Source organism: Gymnoscopelus braueri (assembly GCF_963280865.1).
Source record: "Gymnoscopelus braueri genome assembly, chromosome: 5".
Lineage (NCBI taxonomy): Eukaryota > Metazoa > Chordata > Actinopteri > Myctophiformes > Myctophidae > Gymnoscopelus > Gymnoscopelus braueri.
In genome coordinates this window covers 3,698,724-3,716,291 of record NC_137606.1, presented here as the reverse complement: position 1 = coordinate 3,716,291, position 17,568 = coordinate 3,698,724, and the positions used below count along the sequence as shown (strand labels likewise).

At 40.1% G+C, this 17,568-nt stretch overlaps 1 protein-coding gene across 2 annotated transcripts; it reads right to left on the bottom strand.

Moving 5' to 3' along the window:
- Window positions 1-1,292: 1,292 nt before the first annotated feature.
- Window positions 1,293-13,426, bottom strand: itm2ca (integral membrane protein 2Ca). Of its 2 annotated transcripts, none has more exons than XM_080428922.1 (6): window positions 13,125-13,426; window positions 9,538-9,687; window positions 7,451-7,639; window positions 5,055-5,165; window positions 4,432-4,582; window positions 1,293-2,684 (listed from the first exon to the last, which is right to left on the bottom strand). In XM_080428922.1, exons 1-6 carry the CDS (start codon window positions 13,239-13,241, stop codon window positions 2,593-2,595), a joined length of 810 nt encoding a protein of 269 aa, XP_080285048.1. In that variant the 5' UTR covers window positions 13,242-13,426; the 3' UTR covers window positions 1,293-2,592. The 2 variants fall into 2 exon arrangements, with proteins under 2 accessions (XP_080285048.1, XP_080285049.1); XM_080428923.1 differs by having other exon boundaries at window positions 13,134-13,425.
- Between the last annotated feature and the right edge of the window lie 4,142 nt (window positions 13,427-17,568).

Here is a 17,568-nt window from a genome sequence, read left to right as displayed (position 1 = left end):
CTGCTGGTTAAACTGGGCCTGCTGGATCGATACTGGGCCCTGTCCTGTTTACTATTTATGTCCATGAACATTCACATTTACGCAGACTATTCTGTACTGTACTGCTGTGCTGATTCTGTCTTTCAAACTGACACTTAACGCTAATAGAACCAAATTCAATTCATGGTTTTCTTGAGATCCAAAAACATAGATTAATGTAACCTGCATATCTCAACTATCAAATGGTAACGTTTGAAAATGTATCGTTTGTTGTTGTTGTTGTTGCACCATCTGGCCAATCTTTTCATTTTATCTGAATAGTGTGTAAGATTTCCAACCTATCTGCCAATATTGGGAACTGTAGTTGTTACAATAAGTTTAGGGCAGAAGAATTATTGTTAAATAATTGGGTTTCAGCAGCATCACTGCTTGGACTATTTAACTCACAAATCATTAAAATATGTGATAGTTTCCCCTTTCGTTTGTTCTGTCAAATAACACTAATGTTGAAACATCACACAACCGAACGATCCTTGTCTTCGTGCTTTAAAAAGTTTTTATTTCACTCTGCAAGGAAATGATCTAATCACGATCTCAACTAAGGCTCTCACTGCATTCTTCACAGGGGAGTGGGGAGTGATGCAAGAGTGAGATGAACATGATGACATAACAATATGCAGGATGGAAACCATGTATCATCGCTGTCGGGAGGAAATCTCCAAAACTGTGCCTTTCAGGAATCTTCCAATGCAGTAGTTCTCAAACCTTTTCGTGCCAAGGACCCCCAAATTGATAAATATTTGGCCACGGCCCCCATCTGAATATGTTTTGTGCCAGGGACCCCCAGAAGAGAAGATTTATGTTTTAAAAAATGCTAAATGATTGAAAGTATTCCAAACATTTTTTCAATATTTTTCCAAATAATTCAAAAATAGCAGATGCACAAGCTCGCCACTTCATGCCACGCTGTGAGCTTGCAGATCTGCTATTTTTGAATAGCCAACGTATACATGGATAAAGTGGTTAAAGTGATTGTGATGTTATATTAACTAATTTGGCTGGGGACCCTCTGGAACCCCACCGAATGACCCCTGGGGGTCCCCGGAACCCATTTTGAGAACCACTGTTCCAATGGATCCAATGTAGTTATTGTTTAGTCACAAGCTCTTGTTAATACTTTTCAATCGAATTCTGGAGTTATGAGGTTTCTGCCCAACAGCGATGATATAAAGTGAATGAAGACATGAAAGCACTGACTGCACCTTTCATACTTGTTAAGGAGAAACAAACAAATATAACCCTACACAAATATAGCCACAGTTATTTTAACTACTTTATTCACAGACAAGAGTTCATCAGCAGACAAAATATACAGGTCAAGGTTGTTTTGTTTAACATGTTTCTAACATAATGATATAATAAGCTCCTTTATAAGTAGTGATGATGACTTTAGTCCAGTCTCTGACTCTGGACTAAGGCTTTAAGCGTGGTCTTATAAAATATTCTACCAGTGATGTTTTTTTCTTATAGATAAACACATGCAGGGGTGACCAAAGATAGTGTTCTCAAATGATTCACAAACGCACCGATTAAAGACTGCGAAACAAAAACAACTGCGTTTCCTGCTTGAAAGGAGAAGATGGAGTAAATGTAATATTATATGCAATAGGTGTGGAGAGAGAAGTAGCTCTGCATAAAGCGAATAAAGTCTAATGCCCAATCATTTCTACTTCAGTGTCAAGCCATTAGCACATGATTAAAACCACTTAAACCCTATATATCCTTTGTGGACCGGGGTCCCCCTGGGGTCGATACTAGGCCCTCTCCTTTTTCTCCACGACACCAAATCTCTTTGCCTTATTATTATTATATACTATTATATGCACATGCCTAAAATATTCTAGGCTAATCTGTTTCAAGTGGTTAACCAAATGTACCTTTCTCATTCTCAATCGTGATGTAACTCGGCTATGTGGGGAGGAAATGGAAGGCGTGACGACAAGTAAAGCGGTGGCTAAAAGCTAGGTGGCAAGCAAAGGGGATGTGTGTGTGACAGGCAGCGCTGGCGGATATGACAAGACGAGAGATAGCGAGATAAGAGCAGAAATCTCTCAGAAGTAGGGTGAATGTTTGTTCAGAAAAGCAAATAGCTGGCTGTGCTTCTAGGACACAATTAAGACACAGCAATCTCAAGAGCAAGGGGGGGAGGGGGTTGCAAAAGTACAGTCACCTTGACAACACATGGAGACGAAGGTCTCCCCTAACAACAGTAGCCATCACGCTAATCCCCTGAAGAGGAGAACACAAAAAAATATTACCCATCATCAGTTATCATTGGCTGAATGATGTCGCTACATGGTTAAGAGAGAACCAGTGACACTACCTACAACATAGTATTGCAATACACTCAAAATAATTAGCTCGGAAAATTAAAAGCAACGTTTAAAAACAACATAAAAAGAAGTGCACCGTTAAAATAACAAGGACCACCAAAAAAAAAAGAAAGAAATAGAAAACACAGTTAAAGTGCAACTCATACATAAGACATAGGTGCTACAGTGGCTGAATGTGCTTTTTTTTCGTGAGAGGTTGGGACAGGTACAGCGATCCCATTTACGCTTCCTCACAAATCACTGTCTCCACCACAAAGGTATTCTCAAAGTGACGAATGTGATGGCAGTTCTTCGCCTCACGCTTGTTGATGCCTGCAAGAAAAACAAACAGTGGTGGTGGTGGTTAGATGAGGCAACGTGAGAACATACTGTACACTGTTGCTTTGTTGTTTGTGACTGGGCCTCAAAACTGATGAGTGAAATCTGTGTTTCTAAAGAGAACTATATTAGGAGTTAAGTGTTCATTATATTTGGAAACAAAACATTATTTGGAAACAAAACGTTTCCATTGGGGTTTTATTAAAACCACAATGGAAACAAGCCCCCATGGGTTTTTATTATCCTTTTAGCATAGCTTGTTAAATTGTACTTGCCATACTGTTTTCAACATCTTAAAAAAGTATTCAATCAATCAATCAATCAATCAATTTTACTTTGGGTTTTTGCAAAGATCTTGAACAGGGGTGACTGCATGTTTAAAATCTTTCCCCCCCATTTTGTCATTGTTAATTCCCCATGTGTACTGCGTTTCCAGTCACCGATGACCCCTGCTGTTGGCTTGGGGAGGGTGTAGACTACCATGTACCTCCTCTGATCCACACGGAGTTATCAGCTGCTTGTTTTCACCTATCAATGAGGAGTGGAGGTTCACACTGTCTACCACAGAACCCCTCACTGCTAAACAGGTACCCTGACCAACCAGCAGGAGTCGCTAGTGAAGGGAACAAGGTCATGGTTCTTCGACTGCTTCCCACCCTCGACCACTGCAGTGCCAGTTGTGTTCATTAGAGTGCCATGAATCTGGGTCTCTTTGGGTGACTCTATGCCACCCAGACATCCCTACTTTAAGACGTTTGAAGACATATAAGAAAATAGAGTGAATAGAAAATGAGAGAGGATAACAAATCCAACAATATTACATACTAGGGAATCAGTGTATCAATTAACACATTTATGTTATATTGTTGCATTCTTGTTATTCTCAGATGCTAATAAATTCCTTCAGCACCGTTTCCCCGAGTCTTTTATTCAAGTTTTTATATTCTGTTTTCATTCAACAAATCTGCCAAGAAACATCACTTAAATTTCAGGTCTGTTGTCAAATAATATAATATACCAAGTAGCAAAGGATCTCCCCTCAACCTCACCTCAAACAGAGTGTCTATTCTTCTTTTCTAGGGCATGTGCAGTCAGTGTACTAGTCACAAAATCTGGGACGAAATTTACATCATATGACGCTGACAAGTTTGGCCTTAACACCTAACAATTACCATAATCCCTAACATCTAATATTTCCAGCCCTCTCCCTCCAGGCTATAATGCCAACCTGAGAGAGAACACTGCACCTCTACATCATTGGTTCTCAAAGTGGGGTCCGGGGACCTCCAGGGGTCCTTGAGGGAGTTCCAGGGGGTCCTCAGCTAAATGATGGATAGTTAGGAAGTAGGAACCAAATGGACCCTTATGGGTCTGTAACTTAGAGAGTGTACAAATGGAACCAAATGGACCCTCACGAGTCCATTTGGTTCCATTTGTACACTCTCAGAGTTAAATTAACATGGATTTTTACAATATAAATTGGGGTCCCAGAGATAGAAATGCCATTACATGGGGGTCCGTAGCCTAATGCATGTCAAACTGGGTGGTCCTTGAAATTAAAATGGTTGAGAATCACTGTTAGAGCCGTAAAAATCTTCTCTTATGGGGGTCCCTGGCATATCTTTTGAAATGGGGGTCCGCGGGCTAATACGTGTCAATTTGGGGGTCCTTGACATGGAAAAGTTTGAGAACCACTGCTCTACATAATCCCCTAACAAAGCCCCTCATTCCCCCAACTCACGTCTGTGGGAGGTGCGGCGCCTCAGGCGGTAGGTGTCCTTGCCGTTGCACAGGCGGTAGATGAAAGGTCCAAGCTGACGCATATTGTGCACCTTTCCAGTCACAACCATCTCCTCGTGGATGATATAGGTCTGAGGCAAGTATGTTCCTTTCTGCAAGAGACAGAGTCATATGAATGTGTGAAAAGCTGAAAGAAATCTCTTCAATTTTTATTAAAACTATAAATTACCCTAACCATAAATACTTAATTTTTCACACTCTATTTTATTCCTTCTATTATGCATTTAAATGTATTTTATGCCTTATGTAAAGCACTTTTAATTACCTTTGTGGCTGAAATATGATAATAAAATAATGTAAGAAATACATTTGAAATGTAGCTTGGTTGAATGGTCAAGTTGAGATGCCACACAGTTTGCAGAACATGATATGGTTAACACACAAGACTAGTTCAAAACCTTGTATATGGCTGGACCATACACAAAAGACTAGAGGACTTTTCATTTGAAACAAGGGTTACTATACAGGAAGTTGTGACACTCCACCGAATACCACAGGATATTATATTATCCGGGAGCAGCAACATACTCAAGTGTTAATAGGCGGCGGAAGCAGCGCTGTTACCTTGACGTTGATAAGTAGTTCCCAAAGGTTGCGAGGCGGCATGACGATGGTGGTGTTCAGCTCAATGACGTAGCACTTGTCCAGAGCGATATCATGATAGGCCGTCAGTCCCTGGTAAAGACAACGTTGTTTTAGCAACCGTTCTATACTTTCACCGATACAGAACGAAAACTCCTTTGTGTTCATTTATCTCTGGGATTGTAAAAATTATTCTCAGAGTTAAAACGTGTTACTGTGTTGGACATTAAAATTACTGGGAATTATCTATTGGTACAGGGCAACATTTCTGGTAACAGTATTTTCCAGAGAATGTTGCTAGAAAATAATACATCCACAGAGATTTAAAAAAGGTGAGGAATAAAAGTATTGCGATATGTATTCCTATAAGGCAGCCATCACGTTACAATCTTGCAGACTACATGATTTCTGCCTTTGCTGCCTTATAATGGTGACAGGGAAATAGTATGCATCATAGGTGTTGTAAAAGTGCGACATCTAGTGGTTGAATTTAGTCGGGTGCCACTATGTTCCTTTTTTTGTGTGAATAAAATGTTATTTTGACCAATCTGTATGGCAGAGTATGTTAGTACAATATAACTAACAATACTGCAGTGGTTGCATGTGGTCTCCCTGCTCTTCGATTGAGAAATGCACATCCGCTACTACGGTACTTCACAAGTGGTACTGCCTGAAGGTCAGGCAGTACCACTTGTGAAGTAGTAGTGGATGTGCAGTCTCAGAAGAGCGAGCACGCAGGCTCTATTAGCTCAGTGGTGGAAAAAGTACTCCAATGTTTTACTTAAGTAAAAGTATCAATACTGCAATGCAGAAGTACTTTGTTACAAGAAAAAGTCCGGAATAAAAAATGTACTTGAGTAAAAGTACAAAAGTATTGGTATCAAAATGTACTTACAGTATCAAAAGTAAAAGTACTAAAATGTTTGAAAATAGCAGATCTACAAGCTCACAACGCGGCGACGCGCTGTGAGCTTGTAGATCGGCTATTTTCAAATAGCCTAGGTATAAAATAGGGCTTAAGTGGTTAATGTATGTTTTATAATGTAATAATGTAATAATCTGCAAAGTAACTAGTAACTAAAGTTTTCAAATAATTGTAATGGAGTAAAAGTACAATATTTGCCTCTGAGATGTAGTGGAGCAGAAGTAAAAGTATATAGACAATTGGAAATACTTCACTAAAGTCAAATATATATATATACATGAGTAAATGTACTTAGTTACAGAAGTGTCAGAAAGATTTCTTTTTCAATGCAAGCGGATGGGTTTTTGACGAACTTTAGACTTGATTATCTTACCTTAATAAACATTGTCATAAATACTATATGCTTCCAGTCGCTATAGTCAGGGGATATTAAAAAAATCTTGGAATAAATTCCTTACCAAAAAAAATCTTCACCAATGTGTTTGTAAAGGTGTCTAGTAACACATCTCACAAAGACTGAAATGCAGTTTCCCTAGGAGAATTTTTGACAGCTGCTGAAAGTTGCGGTACCCACCATTTCCCTGCATTTCCATGCAGGGAAAAAAAAATCTAATTTTAATTCTGTTTTAAGTAGCATGTGAGGGGTCAAACTAGGGTGTTTTTATGATTCTGAATCCATTGCAAGCATTTGTTTTGCCAAAAAAACGGCCATAGCCATCCTTTTCCAGGTATACTTTTTGTGTAAAAAGCCCATTGAGATTGGGCTGTTTTTTGCCCAAGGAGTGGTTTTGGTGCAAAACAAATGCTTGCAATGGATTCAGAATCATAACAACACCCTAGTTTGACCCCTCACATGCTACTTAATACAGAATTTTATTTTCTTTATTTTTTTTCCTGCATGGAAATGCAGGAAAAAAAAAAAAATGGTGGGTACCCCAACTTTCAGCAGCTGTCAAAAATTCTCCTAGGGAAACTGCATTTCAGTCTTTGTGAGATGTGTTACTAGACACCTTTACAAACACATTGGTGAAGATTTTTTTTGGTAAGGAATTTATTCCAAGATTGGAATTTGTTCTGCTAATATCCCCTGACTACTAGTTTAAAGTATTCTTTCAGTCATCATGATGTGCGTTTTGGTAAATTATGGTCCCATTTATTAAAAAAATTACGATAAAGTAGGGTATGCTCTAGGAGGGGCGGGATGATTTGATTGACAAGCTACACAACCAATAGCATTCATTCGCCGCCCCCCGCTCTTGACTGACAAGCTACCCAGCCAATAGCATTCATTTAGGGATTGATTTCCGGTTCCTATTGCCGGTTGCTTTTTTGTATATATTAAAGGTGACGGATCTCAAATAGCTGAAAAATCTGCTTCATTTACTGTCTGTAGAAACCAATTGCGTCACTTTGTCCATTCATTTTTACAGTCTATGGTCTGTCCACGCCTCACCCTGTGGAAGTCGTGGATGATGTCAGCAGGGTCGCTGCCTCCAAAGTGGGGCACGGGCACGGTGATCTGCTCATAGTTGTCGTCCAGGTAGATGCCCACGTTCTCCTCCAGCTCCTGGCGCCCACGCAGTGGCGCGTACATCGAGTCTTCATACAGCACCCTGCAGTGGAACAGGTTCTCCTCTGGCATCTGAGCACGCACGTGCGCGCACGCACACACACACACACACACACATACACACACAGGTATCAACCTACATTTCTCTGCTGTAGGCCTGTAAGACGAGGAATAAGAAGAATAAAGTGGAAGTTACGTGTGGTTGCAGGTGTAGACTTGGCCAAAAAACTATTTAAAACGTTTTTGGCCCTTAAAAAGAAAAAAATTAAAAAAACTAGACTAGAGTCGACTAAGAGACACTTAGTCAACTCGGACGCCCCGCGACTAACCAGTCGACTAGTCGACTTAGTCGAGGTCAGGCCTACTCTGCTGTCGGGCAGAAACCAGCTAACTCCAAAAAGTTCATTTTTCAGGAAATGACAAAAACAAAACAAAAAGTGGAGTTAGGAGGTTTTGTTCATCATTGATAAGAACAGCTGAATGGACCTCCAAGCTCACAATGAGGTTGGAGGTCAAAAGGGGGTGGAGCTTGGAGTCAGCAAAACCAGCTAACTCCACCCCCCTTTGGTGGAGTTAGCTGGTTTAGCAGAAAGTTTGAGGATCCAATGGAGTTAGCTGGTTTCGTCAGAAGCGCTTTTTAATACTTTTCATAAAGGGATAGGTAAACGTAAAGGGTGATCAATAGCACTGATAGCAACGATATTATACATCTTTGTGTTGTTGTTGTACCATTACATGCAATGATATGTATGGTATGGTGTTAGTGTGTGTGTGTGTGTGTGTGTTTGAGAGTGAGCATAATGTATTGTTGTATTTCTTGGGGCGTTGTTTGTATTGTTGTGCGTGTGTGCATGCTTGCAAGTATGTGAGTGCGTAGGGTTTTCCACTTTTCCATGTCAAGGACCCCATTCATAAAAGAGAGGAGGTCGCACAGCTCTAGCCACGATGCAAAACTTTTTTTTATTTTGAAGAGAAAACAACGTTTCGACAAAGTCTAAGCAGACTTTTGCATTGTGGCCACGAGCTGTGCGAGCTCCTCTCTTTTAAGCATTCGTACTGTATATCTCCTGAGGTCAGCACCTCCAAATTACTGGTGTGCGCTCCTGTTCCAGTGTTTGAAGGACCCCAATGCAACCATTGCGTCTGGCTGCGGTCCACCTTTCGAGAAATGTCTTTTTTAAAAGCCTAAGAATTTGTGAAAAGTAGCTGATCTAGAAGCTCACAACGCGTCGCTCTGCCACGCATTGGGATCTTGCAGATCTGCCATTTCTGCCATTTCTGAAAGTTCTTGAAAGATTTTGACAATAACATGCATAACATGTAGGATACCAACAATTCTTTGATTTTAATTTGAATCGAAATGACATCTTTGTATATATTTTTTCCTTCTGCTTTCCAATTGGCCCCCTGACAGCAGTGTTCGTTTTAGTCATGGTCTTTTGAATAAAATTCCATTTAGTTTTAGTCATAGTTTAGTCACCTGAAATGTTTTAGTTTTTGTCTAGTTTTAGTCGACTAAATATCATAAGATTATAGTCGACGAAATCTACAGCTGATTTAGCCGACTAAAATGTATTTTGGCGGTGCCTTGATGGCGTCGTAATGGCTGATTTTACACTTGGTTTGCATGCTGAAAATAGCCGATCTACAAGCTCACAACGCCTCGCAGCACAACACGTTGTGAGCTTGTAGATCTGCGCAACCAAACATCTTTTAGTTCTACTGGATCTCTTCTCCACTCGTCCCTCACTAACATTTTAGTCTAGTTTCTATTTGTTGTGTTAGTTTCAGTCATCGTAGCTTAGTTTCTATTTCGTTTTCGTCAATGAAAAAAGGTAGTCGACGAACATTTTTCGTCATAGCTTTAGTCGACGAAATCAACACTGCCTGACAATCCACCTGGGAGCCGTGGCTCACTTTGAAAACCACTGTCCTACACTATTCAGCAGAGAGCAGACAGCGTGTCTTACGTGTGGTATGAAGTAATAGCGGTACACATAGATGGAGGCCAGCACCAGTCCAGACATGAAGACCACCAGGCCAAACGTCAGGCAGCACAGTCCGTTAAGGGCAGACTTCCTGGGCCGCAGCGGAAAAGGAAGAACCAGCTCCTCATCATCCTGGAACACACACACGCACACGCGGACACAAACACAGAAACACGTGCTTATTATATGAACGTGTTATTTGCAGGCGGCATCAGCCTAGTTTAAATCCATCACGACAGTCAGTAAATGACTAAGCTAAATACTTGCTAAAAATGAAAATCGACCACACGTTGTACGAGGGAGAAAAAAAGACACGAGAAGCACTAAGCGTGGTCCAAAAGGAAGCAATGACGAAGCACTTGGTAATGGGAGACTCTTGACTCAGATGGTGAGTAATCCTTTCAATCCGCCTCCAGTCTTGCAGACCATCTGCCACGCGCTTCAACCTGTGTTGGCAGCATGGCACAGCTTGGCACAGTTTACACACACTATGAAAATAAATCCCAATACATGGGCCTCTGCTTACTACCATATCTCCACTGCCAAGTGGGAAAGGGAAAGGCTATTTTAAAAACAATGCATTAACTCTTTGTGTGGGAATTAAACATTACTTAGACCAATCTGTATGGAGAGTATGTTAATACAATACAATACAATACAATTACAACTAACAACTGCTGTGCTTTTAGTTGGTCACATCAAAGGTTTCAGCAGTATAAAAGTCCTTGTCGTACAAGCTCCATCATTGCAATTTCAGGAAAGAAATAGAGAAAGAAACAAAAAAACTGGCCAGATATCAATATGAGCAGTGTGAAATATATAAATAAGGTGCATGATATACAAAAATGTGTGCACCTGCTCTTCTATTGAGAATTTTAGATTCTGTGGTTGAGTACTTGTTGACAAGGGGTATTGCATGAACGTCAAAAAGTGCAATTCATCCTCTGTCGAACCGGGCTTTCCTGTAGCTCAACGGTAAGAGCTTTGTCACTCGCTAATGCACCTGGGTTCAAACTAATCCCTGGTAGGACTTAAAATGTTACAGATTGCAGCTTTAAGCCCTATTAACAACATTTAAAAAAGAATATATATATATATTTATATATTTTAAATGTTCACTCATAATGAATGCCCAAAACAGGGACACTGAGGTGAAAGTTGTTAGAAGGACAACAAAAGGCTGCTACTCTCAGCTGAAGAGGAAAAAAAGTCAGGCTGATGCCATTATTACAAGGAAGATGGAACTGGAAAGAGAAGGATGATGACACTCCTGTGATAACACGGTATGAACAGGCAAAACCTGTTTAATAAGAAAACTAAAACGTAGCCTGAAAGCAATATCCATGCTGTACCCTTGTAACTTAAACCTAATATTAGGGCATCTTTTCGTGGTGTAATTTGATATATACTGTATATTTCAGTGCACACTTTGGAAAGCCTATAACCTCTGCTGGAAAACAGCACCGGGAAAGAGAAGGGCACGCAAACATGCAAATAAAATGTCTCATTCCTAGGAGACACTGTCCACATTCTGTTCTCTCACCCAAAGTGGGATAGAGATTCTCACACAGTGACTGTGTGACACACACTTGGGTCTATCTATCTGTCTCCTAATAGCAAAAAAAAAACTCATTTGGATTTAGCTAAATAGGATGCTCAGTTCACAGTACACTCCGAGAGTGTACAAATGAAAGAGGTTACGATGTAAGAAGAGGTTACATTTGTACACTACATTTGTTTAAAGCTGAAATCCGGAACTTATTTTAATGAATAAAATGCTATTTTAACCAATCTGCATGGTAGAGTATGTTAATACAATATAACTATCACATCTGTATGGTAGAGTATGTTAATACAATATAACTACAACATCTGTATGGTAGAGTATGATAATACAATATAACTATCACATCTACAGTATGGTAGAGTATGTTAATACAATATAACTGCAACATCTGTATGGTTGAGTATAATACCATATAACTACAACATCTGTATGGTAGAGTATGTTAATACAATATAACTGCAACATCTGTATGGTTGAGTATAATACAATATAACTACAACATCTGTATGGTAGAGTATGTTAATACAATATAACTGCAACATCTGTATGGTAGAGTATGTTTATGTTAATACAATATAACTATCATATCTAGGTATGTTAATAATAGGAATAGAAATGCTGTCTCTCATGATGTGCAGCTGGACACTCGGGTTCGAATCCCAGGTAGGTAGGGGCATAAAAGTAATGGATTGCAGCTTTTGAAACCCACAAGCATGATTGTTCTGGGTCTGGGTGAAGTTGAGGCATTCCGCTGGCAGTGGAGTAAAGTAGGTACATTTACTCAAGTACTGTACTTGTACTTAAGTACAATTTTGAGGTATTTTTACTTCACTGGAGTATTTCCAATTTTCAGTACTTTTACTTCTACTCCACTACATCTCAGACAAATATTGTCTGAAATCTCAGACAAATATTGTACTTTTACTCCACTACCAAAACTTTGGTTACTAGTTACGTTGTAGATTTTTATTATTATTACATTTACAAAACATATATTAACCACTTCAGCCCAGTACATTTCGGCCATTTGAAAATAGCCGATCTACAAGCTCACACAATGCCATCGTGAGCTTGTAGATCTGCTATTTTCAAAGCATTTTTATACATTAGAACATTTGTGAAATGGGACATTGTGCATAAGGAGTACTTTCACTTTTGTACTTTAAGTATATTTTGATCCCAATACCTTAGTACTTTTACTCAAGTAAATTTTGAATTCCTAACTTTTACTTGTAACAGAGTATTTCTAGTACAAAATGAGAGTACTTTTTTCCACCACTGGCTGCTGGTGGTAAACCAACTTGCAGCGTGCACCATTTTGTCATCCCCAGATGATTAGCCTATTGTGCATCCCTTGCTGTTCAACGTCTCTGGTAAAGGAGTCGTTTAAATATCCGTTGAAGGAAAAATCTATCCGTGGCACATATTAATACACCACTACATCGCCCATAATATCCTTTCGTCTAAACGATTTATACCAATTTATACTGCATATTGAATTATTAGTTATTACATGTCGGCATTGGCCTGGGACAGCGGTCTAACTTAAGGTTATAATAACAGGTAACAGCGGTGTTGTCGCAGAGACCATTCACTCTCAGGCATCATTTTGTTTCCATACAAATGGCGCTGGATGCTGAGTGTCAGGGGGAGAGAGAGAGAGAGAGAGAGAGAGAGAGAGAGAGAGAGAGAGAGAGAGAGAGAGAGAGAGAGAGAGAGAGAGAGAGAGAGAGAAAAGGTCCCCTGCTGCGTTATGTTGCTGTGCAGGTGCAGCAGCCTATAGAGGACAAGTGTTATTACACTGTAATAACAATGACACAAACCAGTATTGTGACTGCATTTTGTACTGTAATTTGTAATTGTAATGTTGATATTTTGTCAATACAAAAATAGGAAAATAATAAATACATAAGTTAAATAATAATAATAATGATAATGACACAAAAATCGAAGGACAACACCAACACAGACCGATCGAAGGACAGGACAGTCCATCACTCACCTCACTCACCGTCTGGTCACTCTGGTGGTGTGGGATGAGGACCTCGGTCTTGTCGCCATCGGGCTCTTCCTTCTCCACTTTCTGTCCCGCGACAGACTGGAAGGTGATCTTCACCATGGCTTCAGCTCTGGTCCAAACTGAGCTCTGTGAGCAGATCAGATCAGCAGCACTAAACACACGGTCTTTATGTTGTTCAAACACAGCCTGCTGTGGACGGGATGGGCCTCTTCTCTGCTGTCTGTCGGTTTTATATGACTGTCTGTCTGTCTGATCGTCTGTCTGTCACCACTGGGGCAGTGGGGCTTATACAGTAGCAACAATCAGTGTTGCCAGGTTTTGTGAGAGAAATAAGCAACCAGGTCCACGAAATGAAGAAGCGACTAAGCTATTATAGGCAACATGAGCACAAGCCCCCAAAAAACGCAACCCGCACCTACCAATATTTACGAGCAACTTCACATAAAAATAGTCGCTTATAATAAGCGGACGTGGCAACACTGGTAGCGACAACGTATCTGGTTTGTCTTTGGTCTACCGGAAGTTAGATGCTTGCTGTTTTTTTCCAGACGTCTTAAAGGGACAGTTCGCTTTGTGTCTGCATCTGCATGCATTGCTGACAAGTCGGATTTACTGGTCTACAGTGGCTCTGGTGCACATCAAAGGGAGAATTATCCATCTCCATCCAGCTATGTTTGAGTTTTTACTGGATTTTGTCCATCATACCAAATAAAGAATTATCTCCAAACATGTGTTGGAGTTTCACATATCTTTTAGTTTTAGTAAAGAAATTATTCTCCATCTACCTGTAGCTTTTACCTAGTATGTTTCAGTCAAGAGAGGCTGATTGATCTACCAATCAACTAATGATTCATGATAAAACAAACACACCATAAGAGCCTGTGCCGTTATCAGCCAGGTATACCTATACGCAAACATAAACAGCAAACCCCTTTGATTCATATTACGAATATGGAAACACTTTCAACATGCCAGCCTTTTTGAGGTATTGGTCGCATTATTCGCTGATACCAACAATAAGCCTCTCCGATCTACTTACTTTACGGGGTTAAACTGTCCTGCATTTTGCTGGGGACCCCCTGGAACCCACAAAATGACCCATGCAGTGCCCAGGCCACACTTTCAGAACCACTATTCTACAATAGTCAGGGGATATTAGCAGATTTCCAATCTTGGAATAAATTCCTTACCCAAAACAATCTTCACCAATGTGTTTGTAAAAGTGTCTAGTAACACATCTCACAAAGACTGAAATGCAGTTTCCCTAGGGGGATTTTTGACAGCTGCTCAAAGTTGGGGTACCCACCATAACCTTATGCGGGGGAAAATATCAAAATTTAATTCTGTTTTAAGTAGCATGTGAGGGGTCAAACTAGGGTGTTTTTATGATTCTGAATCCATTGCACCAAAACCACTCCTTGGGCAAAAAACGGCCCAATCTCAATGGGCTTTTTACACAAAAAGTATACCTGGAAAAGGATGGCTATGGCCATTTTTAGCCCAAGGAGTGGTTTTGGTGCAAAACAAATGCTTGCAATGGATTCAGAATCATAAAAACACCCTAGTTTGACCCCTCACATGCTACTTAAAACAGAATTAAAATGTTTATTTCCCCCCCGCATAAGGCTATGGTGGGTACCCCAACTTTCAGGAGCTGTCACAAATTCTCCTAGGGGAACTGCATTTCAGTCTTTGTGAGATGTGTTACTAGACACCTTTACAAACACATTGGTGAAGATTTTTTTTTGGTAAGGAATTTATTCCAAGATTTTTTTAATATCCCCTGACTACAAGCTCATGTGCCGAAGTTTGTAGATTTGCTTGTTTCAGCATGCGACATTGTCATACTATGGAGTAAATGTGCAGTCAAAACTAAGGAAATATAGGATTTCTTTTTTACACTGTAGGTTTTCACACACAACATAAAACATTCTAAATTGATCCAAGTTTGTATACTGTCGCGGTGTTCATGAAAAGCAGTAGCAGAAGGAAATGCGTTGTATGACAAGCTGTTCCCAAGCAACGCAATTCCAATTCCACTGGCAAGGTCAAGGTCTATTATAGAGTAGGCTAATATATATTAAAGTGGAGCAGGGTTTCAAAAAGGCAATTTTCTCCTCCATTGTTGAATAGAAACAAGCAAAACAATGGAATGAAAATGAATAAAATAAGTTTGTTAAAAGGTATGTTGTTAAACTAAGGCTTCATACAAAAAGAAAAGTGACCACAGGTTTATTTTTATTCCAAATGTTTTTGTTGTTTTTTCCCTTTATTTTAGTTGTTTCGGTCGTAGCGCCCATGCCGTTAGACACTTCTTGAAAGAACCCACACGCTCTATGTTGGAACTGGAGTCAAAGTCAGAGCACAGCCATACAGCTAGGAGTTAAATTTAACATCTCAACGTTGTTAAATATTCAAGAAAGAAAAATGAAAAATAATTCCAGTAAGTCTTTAGTAGAACATCATGCACAGCCAATGGAGGAACATACAAGTTCAGTGTGCATGGAGGAACACTGGGCCCTTTTTAGGTAGTACAGTTACACTCACATTTTTGCTCTTTGGCATAATGACAACGCTTAACCGCCTTGCTTTAGCATTACGTGATCCGTGAGATTCATCGCACATTAACAATTCAGTCGAGTGAAAGATGAGATTTTGCTCAGCCCCATGTAGATAACCCCCAACATGCCCAAAGTACTTGGTTACCCACAATGCCGTTACACTCTTTATGCAACTGTACTGGAATTGTAAACCCTCAGGGAGAGAAAAAGGCTAGAAACTTGAGAAGGGGTCGGGGGAAGAAAAAGTTCAGAATGATGTGCCGAGTTCCTGAGCATCATGACTAGGCCTGTCACAATTATTACATAATAATCGTCTAATCGCGATTATTTGAGGTAATCGCAATTATTTTTGCATAATTGTCATAATCGTTTCCATGTTGAAAGATTTTCACACATTTTCAAATAGTTAAATTAAATGCAGAAATAGCAGATCTACAAGCTTACAACACGTCACAAAGTGACGTGTTGTAAACTTGTAGATCTGCTATTTATTAAACATAAGTTGTGTATATTTCAGTTATTTGTCACATCCGCCATGTGCAACTTTTGAGTACGAAGCCTAAAAGGCTTCATATGTTCCAATAATATTCAATGCCAAACACAATACAATCGTTAATCGCAATTATTAAACTTAAATGTGTAATCGTGACAGCCCTAATCATGACAGTGTCACCCCTGAAGCCACACTTCAGTGCGGGACCACACAATGCTCCTAAAAATGAAAAATAAAACCCAAGTTAATAAAGTATCGTGGTTGGTTGGTGTTGATGACGGGGTCGCGGCCCCGCGACAACCAGTCTGGGAAACGCCGGTCGGTCGCCTCGGCAGGACCCCCGAAAAGTGCACAACACGCACCAAATCCCTTTCTCTCCACTACACCCTTAGGTCTGAGTTATACGTAAGTTGTGCGTAGGGTGTCGAGCGCCGCGAAATAGCCGATCTAAATGCCGCGATACGTTGTGAGCTTTTAGATCGGCTATTTCCGGCGCTCGACACCGGTACACAACCAAGTATGAATTATGACCTATGATCGCATCGTCCTCCCTATCCAATCCTGTCCGTCTTTTCAATGATCTGTGAGATATTCTCAAATACTAGATGCAAAATAAGAGATCCAGAGCTAATACCATGACATTCCTCCGCTGTACAAATTATTAATGTCCCATTAGGTTAGCTAAACATGAGCTGGCCCTTTTAAAGTTTATGTACAAAAAGAAACCCACCAGCAACCATTTCAGCAGTAAAATTAAATGCAAAAAAAAGTAGATTTGATTATAAACTAACCAAAAACAAGATGTTTAAGGTAATATATATAATATATATATTCATAATGTCAAGGTTAAACAAAATCTAGAGAGCAAAAAAAAACAAGGCATATGTACATGTTTCACCCTGTCCCCCCAAAAAAAGACCCAACTCTCAGGCTGTACCAAAATAATACCTAGCATCGCTCCCTACATTTTCCTCATGTGCTTTCAAGTGCTGTGTCGTTACAAAGCACACGGGAGCTGAATGGTTCTACATGACGTCGTCTTGAGACCCAGTTTAAGAAATGCGTCACTGGATGAAGGCATACATGCGAATAGTAGCTGTTGGGGGGCGATGCGTGTGCGTGCCTGAGTCTGTGGCACTGAACATGGGAGCCAGACTTGGCAAGGCTGCCTCGGCGCTGTGGCCGGGTACAGCCGTGGAATCCGTCACATTTCAAGGCATGCAACAAAAACCCCAATGTTCAACTTGCTAGTACCTGTCGCAAGGTTTTAGCCCATTATTCTTGTGAGTCTGTGTGCGTCTGTGTGTGTGTGAGCGCGCATGTTTGTGTCTCTCTACCAGGAAGTCTGCATAATGTTAAATGTGTTGAAATT